Source organism: Panthera uncia, chromosome E1 (assembly GCF_023721935.1).
Source record: "Panthera uncia isolate 11264 chromosome E1, Puncia_PCG_1.0, whole genome shotgun sequence".
Classification (NCBI taxonomy): domain Eukaryota; kingdom Metazoa; phylum Chordata; class Mammalia; order Carnivora; family Felidae; genus Panthera; species Panthera uncia.
This window is the reverse complement of record NC_064814.1, coordinates 1,813,414-1,820,471: the sequence shown is the minus strand read 5'-3', so window position 1 is coordinate 1,820,471 and position 7,058 is coordinate 1,813,414. Positions and strand designations below refer to the sequence as shown.

Sequence of the window (7,058 nt, the reverse complement as noted above, 5' to 3'; positions counted from 1 at the left end):
CTTCCTTGACGGTTTGCTCCTTTGTTGCTGAAAACTTGGACTTTAGCACAGCTGAGCTGCCGGAAGAGGCTTGGTATTTAACACACAGGAAAGACCCCAAGGGCAAGGGCAGATAAGGACTTGGCCTGAGTCTCTCAGGTGTCCCCGAAGCACACTGCCTTGACAGGGGCCCTGAGAAGCCCTTGGGGAGGACCTCAGGCCCTTGAAGAGCTCTCTGCGGGCCAGGAATGACAGTGGAGGCACTGCCATCAAAACCGGTCCCCTGGGACCGGGATTTCCCCTGGGAGCCGGAGGGGCAAGGCCCAGGGGTCAGCTGAGTAGCAGTCATGAGGGACATCTTCGCCACCGGCCAGCTGGTCAGGTGCCCCCAGTCCGAGAACAATGCACAGCCTGGGAGAGCTCGCACCGATCGCTAAGCGGATGATGCACATCGGGAGAAGAGAGATCTGACGCGACGTCCCCGAGGGAGAGTCATACCCCTGGCCTGTGCCCTGCCTGAGCCAGGCCCAGAGGGGCCAGCGGGCTCCACCGTGAAGGATTCTAAGTACGTGCTGCACGTCCCCCGCCTTCCCGAGGTGCCCACTCCGTTGTACCCGCTAACTGTCACTGCGGAACAAACCACCCCAAAACTCAACGGCTCGAACGACCACCGTTTTCTGGCTCTTAAACCTGTGTAGGTGGAGTCCACAGAGAAGGCTCAGCTGGCGAGGCCCAGCCCCGCGGGGACAGAAACCTGCCTTTCCGAGACCACAGCGCACCCACGTGGCTGGCGAGGGATGCTGAGTGGCAGCTCCTCTCCCCGCAGGCCAGGCCCCTCGGACTTGGTGGCCGAGTTCCACGAGTGAGCATCCCAAGAGACACTGGCCGTGTCGGTCACGGAGCATCTCTAGAGCCACATGTAAAGGCTTATCGGGGACTCGCTTTCTTTGGCCCACCTGCCGGCGTTTCACCTTTGCCCGCTAGCCCGATGGGGACTTCAGCAGCAGAGCGCTGGAGCGACATCGCTGGGCCAGGCAGAGGAAGGGGCTCCCTTTCTGTCCCAGCTGCTTCTCTCTTCCTATGGCTGCCAGGGGGCAGCATGCGGGAGGCTCTTCAGTGAGTTTCTCCCCGACCTGTGGCTGCTTCTGGCCGACCTCCTCCAGCCTGTCCCATATCCAGCAAGATTCTCAGCTCCGGTGGGCAGTTTCTGGGCTCCCCTCTACCCCCTAGTGAGTTTCCTGGCCCGTTGGTGGGGGTTCTCCTGCTGACCAACTCTGGCTCTCAGCCTCTGGAAGCTTTCTTTGCCCCAGGCAGGCTGCGTGGTCCCACAACCCTCTCCAGCCAAGGCTGGGACTTACTCTAACAGGCGGCTGGGACACACAGATGCTCAGAGTGCCCAACCACAGGCGTCTCTGGCTAATCAGGGTGTCCAGAACGAAATAGACGGGCAGCCACCTGGACTGGCACCTGCCTCATGTAACAGGTGACCAAAACCTGACATGACTCACCACAGTGAAGGGCTTTCCCCTGCCCCCCAGTGCCCAGTGGGCCCATGAACAAAGTGGCCATGGCGGCAGGGAGGGAGGCTGGGGCTCACTTGCCCGCCACAACTTCTGAGTGCCCAGCCGGTCAGTAGCACTGAACCCCCAAATAGCACCACTCCCTGGGGGTACCATCCAGCCACCTGACAGCGGGTTGGCTAATCAGGACCCCTTCCATCATGAGGCAGGGACTTGTCCCCACTGGAATGGACACTTCCTCTGGATACGGATCCGCCTTCCCGCCTATAGTGCTTTGGCCAGAGCAGCGCCAGTGTGCACTTGGAGGCTGGCCATCACGGTGCCCGCACAGCACCTGCTTGTGACCCAGGAAGTCATTTCACAGAAGGAAGTGAGGCCCGTGCTGTGGGATTGCTCACCCTAGGTGCCCACTGCCCACGAGCCACTGGGCTGGCCCATTGCAGACTCGGGTACAGGACTGATGAAGTTTTGGGGTGATGGGTTCAGAGCTGACAGCCAAGAAAGAATCCTTGAAGACGTCTCTGGCACAAAAAAAAAAAGTGAATTTAGTAAGGCACAAGGGGACAGGGCCCGTGGGTAGAAGGAGCTGCGCTGGGATTGTGAAGAGTGACTTTTATATACTATGGACTTGGGGGAGGTGAAGTCAAAAGGGAAGCTTCCAAAGAGACTTTCATATGCCAAAGACGCACTGATCACTGGAGGCCCAGCTACTGACAAGCTAAGGTGGTTTTTCCCTGTAGCAAAGTATTAACTTCACACAGTAGGGAGTTCTGGACTTTAGAAGATTGCCCTTTTTTATGTGATTGTATTAAGATATTTATAAACTGATGGAGACCCTTAACAGGTTAACCATTTGTTTTCTGTCTCTGTCTTTCCTTTGTCCTTGGGCAGCCAGGAGTGCCTGGGAAATAATCACACTTATCCCACCTTGGGGGGCGGGGTAATGCTAGCTGGGACCTGGCCCTCAGCGTGCCTTATGCTCCCTCATCAGGATCATCCGGGGAGACTGATCGGGGCTGGGTGCTGTCCTATGAGACCCCGTGTACCCTCCGAACGCCGGAAAGACGCAGGTGGGAACCAGGGATGCAGGGGTCAGTGGCTCCCTGCAAATCCTCTTCAGGGGGTTTACCCCCAACGGCCGGAGGCTTCTGCAGGGTGGGGGGACACAGAACCAGGAGTTGAGACGGCCGTGTTGGGCAAGAGCCACCGGTCGCGGGGCCGCGTGGACATGTGCTGCCCAGGTAGCGTCTCCATGGACACCTGTAAGCCCACAGGTTGTACATAACATCACTAAACGCAGCATTTTGTGGTCGGCACCAGCCAGGGGGCGGGGGGAGACTGTCCACCGGTTACCGGGAAGGATCCCACCTAACCCGAGACTGGAACTTTCAGTCTTCGTTTGCAATGCTGGGGGACATTCTGGAAGCGCACGTGAAATGCATCATTTAGGGCTGCCGAGGCCCTGCCCGCAGTGTCACCGTGCCATCGTCGCCAAGGCGTGCGGGGGCGGATTCGAACCCGGGGTCCGCCTTCGGCTCGCCCGCACACGTTTCGCCTTCTGCGGCGCCTGGCCCTGCGCGGCCGCCGTAGGGGGCGGGGCCGGGGTACGGAGGCCGGGAGGGCGGCGGCGGGCGGGGCCGCGGGCCGGGGCGCCATGGGCAACCTGTTCGGCCGCAAGAAGCAGAGCCGGGTCACAGAGCAAGACAAGGCCGTCCTGGTGAGAGCCGGGCCCCCCGGCGACGGCGGGGAGACTGAGGCAGGGCTGCGGCCACGGGAGGGCCTGCCCCCGCCCCCCCCCCCCCCCCCCCCCGGGGGGGTCTCGCCCCCCCGCCGCAGCGCCGGACCGCAGGCTGCCGGCGACCGGCGCGGGGACTAGACGGGGCCGCGGTTTCGGGGGGCGGCGCCGAGTGTCGCGCTGAGTCGTGGTCACACCTGGTGTCCCGGCGAGCGCGCGCTCGCAGGTGGCAGGTCCCGAGTCCCACGTTCCGGGCCGCCCCGCCGTGTGGCCGGCGCCGGGGCGCCGAGCGAGGGTGATGGGCTCGTCTGCCACCGCCCGACGCCGCTGTTTCCGGGGAGCTCCGGGAGAAAGCTCGTGTGCGTGGAAAGAATTGTATGATACGTTAAGGGGAAAGGCACGTCCAGAGGAATCCAGTTTTGCAAGGAGAAAAACGTACCAGGAAGGAGGTGGTGCAAAATTTGAGCAGAGTTTACCTTTGCTTGCTTTGCAAAAATTTCTGCAGCAAAAATGCATTAATTTGTGCTAAGAGAGAAACAAATTCAAATGACAGATTCCCCCCACCCCTTGGCTTCAGAAACCGTGTTATAAACGGTTCTTAACTGAAGTTCCCCACGTGGAGAGGAAACAGGCACGTTTGCCACTAGAGAAAATGTGAGCGGCGTTGGGTGCTGAATGGGAAGAGGGGCACAGGCACTAGGGAGGCAGGGGTCAGGCCCTGGCAGAGAGCTGAAGCCCCCAAGGTGATTCTCTTCAAGGAGTCGCCTTTGGGTTTCTCTTCCAGGCTTTTCTACTTGCCAGGGATTGTTTGGTGGGTCCACACTGTAACAACGCGGTTTGCACACAGTAAAACAAATTACTGCCTAGGATGAAAAGCTGAGCTGAGAAACTCCATGCCCCAGTGTGCTGTCCGTCCTGTGACCCTCCACGGATACCCCTTAGGAAGTTTACAAAGGGGGCAGCCTGGCCACACCTGCTGCGTTTAGCTGTCTTCCACACTTTGTACTCAACCAGCTTGGATAATGGCCCGAAGGGCAGGGGCGGGGCGGGGGCTCAGCTCCTGGGGAGGAACAGCGGCCAGGGCTGAGAAGGCTGGGCACGCAGGCTGGCCCCGGTGTGTCTGAGCTGTGGGAGCAGGATAGTGGGTGCCTTGCACTGCAGCCAGGAGAAGGCGTGCAGCCATCACCCAGCCTGCCCCACAGGCCACCCGGTGCACCGGGCAGGCGCTAGAGAGAACGTGCTGTGGAGGGGCCGTGAGAGGTCCCTGCAGACACGTCTACACTAGGGGATGATGTCTCACTATACTGAGGCTTAAAGGTGTGCCTGCCCCTTGCCGTAGTTCAGTCACAGCAACGGATCCTAAAGATAGAATCGCACGTATGAGAAACGCCCTGTCCTGCAGGCGCTCGCCACAGCGTCATCATTTCAGGTGAAATTTGGAAGAAATGGGAAAGGCCTGAGAAAAGGCAGAATTACCTGACGCGTAAACGGCCGTGCTTCCTCTCCGGGACAGTACGTGGGGGTCCCGGGTGCTTGGCAAGGTCAAGCAAACACTTCACCCAAACACGCCGTCTGTGTGTCCACTCGGACACGGTGATAAGTGACGAGCAGGGCAGCTGAACACGTTAAGGATGCGTCCGAGGCCGGGAGGGGAGGCCCCCAACCCTCGCTGTGGCTGGGTGGGACGGTGGCTCTCTGGTGCACTTCTGTGTCGTCTCTGAACCTCTGAGGCACTGGTGACACTCTCCGACCTGCCCCAGGGCATGCACAGTGATGGCTGCTGCCATCACTTTGAGTGATGTCACTTTGAGAGCGGACACTCCACCTTGGCGCTGCGGACACGTCGGGGGGGGGGGGGTTCACTGTCTGTGCCGGGGCCACCCTGGGCACGGCAGGATGTAACCGGTGTCCCCGGCCTTTACCCACTGACACCAGCAGCAGCACCCCCCAGTTCCGACAGCCGCAGGTGTCTCCAGAAGTGCCCGAGGGGGCAGGCTTGTCCCCACAGAGAACTGTGTTTCGGGGGGGGGGGGGGGGGGGGGGGCGCGTCCCCCGCCCCGGGCGGGGGCCGGGGGGGGGGGGGGGGGGGGGGGGGGCGGCTTCCAGGCCAGCCTAGCCAGGTGCCAGCACGGGCACCGTGTGGACCCAGGCCTGCTCTTCCGCAGCAACTGAAGCAGCAGCGGGATAAGCTGAAGCAGTACCAGAAGAGGATCACCCAGCAGCTGGAGAGGGAGCGGGAGATCGCCAGGCAGCTCCTGCGGGACGGGAGGAAGGAGTGAGTGGGGCCCGGGGCAGGCCGTGCGAGAGGGGGCGTCAGCCCCCTGTTGGCCTAGAGCAGGGGGTGGGCGAGGCCAGGGGGGCGGCCGGGTCACTGCCCGGGTGCCCTCTGCAGACGCGCCAAGCTGCTGCTCAAGAAGAAGCGGTACCAGGAGCAGCTTCTGGACAAGACAGAGAACCAAATCACCAGCCTGGAAACAATGGTAGGCCGCGCGGGTGGCAGGGAGGTGGGGGGAAGGGGTGGGGAAGGCAGGCCCCCCGACCGCCCGGTCCGTTCGGCTTCCGCCCCAGGTCCAGAACATTGAGTTCGCCCAGATTGAGATGAAGGTGGTCGAAGGGCTGCAGATCGGAAATGAGTGTCTGAAGAAGATGCACCAGGTGGGTCCTTGGCGGCCTGGGGCAGAGAGGACGGCGGGACGAGGGAGGCGGGGCTCGTTCCTGAGGCCGCGCCTGTGCCCGGGCCATTGGCGAAGAGGCGTTTGTGCTGGCTGGGAGCGTGGGCAAGCCAGTGGCTCTCGGGAGAGGGTGCCCGTGTTGGTGGCAAGACCAGCTCGGGGTGCTGACCCGAGAACGGGGTGACGGGCGCTGACGACAGAGCGGGTCCACGTGCTCAGGTGAGGGTCCTGTGAGGGTGCGTGAGGGGTGTGTGAACTAACTGGAGGGCTTCCCGGAGGAGGTTAACACGGCCTCACCACAGGAAGCGGCCCAGGGGTGGGTGGCCAAAGAAGAGGTGCGGCCCGGAGAGACCCTGGGCCACCGGAGAGGTGACCGGCGGATGGCTCCGCGGCTGCCCGGCTGCCCCGGCGGTCCGCGGTGTGCCCCTGCCCCGCAAGTCAGCGTGCTGCTTCGAACCCAGAAGGAATGAGTCAGGTTTTACTTGTTTTCACCTGGACCTGCGCGGGCTGGTTGGGGAGCCCGAGGGTCTGGGGCAACGGGCCAGCGGAAATCTGGGCGGTGCGGCGGGGCTTCTGAAAAGACAGGTCCATCGCCCCCGGAGCCCCCGTGGGCGGGCCCGGCCTACGGCAGAAACGACCAGAGCCACGTGGCGTCGGCTCGGCCGGGCTCGTGCCCTGCCGCTCCAGGGGGCCGTAACGCGAGGGGCCGTTACACGCCTCGCTGACCAGAGTCCCGACCGACTAGGTGATGTCCTTAGAAGAAGTCGAGCGGATACTGGAGGAGACCCAGGAGGCCGTGGAGTACCAGCGGGTAGGTGTTGCTGGGCCAGCGGGGACCGCCTTCCCCCCGCACCCGCCACCTGCACGAACCCCCAGCCGCCCTCCGGAGCCACGACTTCGGCGCCTCGGGTGCTCACCTCCTCTCAAGTGAGGGGGGCCTGGAGCGACGGGCTGTCTCCTTCCTCCACGAGGGGCCGCTGCACCCTCTGCCCCAGCCCGGCCACGGTCCTCACCTCCCCTCCTCCCTTTACAGCAAATAGATGAGCTGCTGTCGGGAAGCTTCACTCAGGAGGATGAAGACACCATCCTGGAGGAGCTGAATGCAATCACCCAGGTGAGAGGACCCCCCGCGCTGAGCGCGATCTCCCAGGT

At 62.6% G+C, this 7,058-nt stretch overlaps 1 protein-coding gene across 1 annotated transcript in view; it reads left to right on the top strand.

Moving 5' to 3' along the window:
- Positions 1-3,106: 3,106 nt before the first annotated feature.
- The window catches only part of CHMP6 (charged multivesicular body protein 6), a 6,449-nt gene continuing 2,497 nt past the window's right edge, over positions 3,107-7,058 (top strand). The window contains exons 1-6 of the mRNA XM_049635531.1: positions 3,107-3,216; positions 5,400-5,509; positions 5,627-5,714; positions 5,803-5,889; positions 6,652-6,717; positions 6,940-7,020. Coding sequence (XP_049491488.1) covers positions 3,154-3,216; positions 5,400-5,509; positions 5,627-5,714; positions 5,803-5,889; positions 6,652-6,717; positions 6,940-7,020 — 495 coding nt within the window. The 5' untranslated portion in view covers positions 3,107-3,153. The remainder of the gene's footprint in view (positions 3,217-5,399; positions 5,510-5,626; positions 5,715-5,802; positions 5,890-6,651; positions 6,718-6,939; positions 7,021-7,058) is intronic.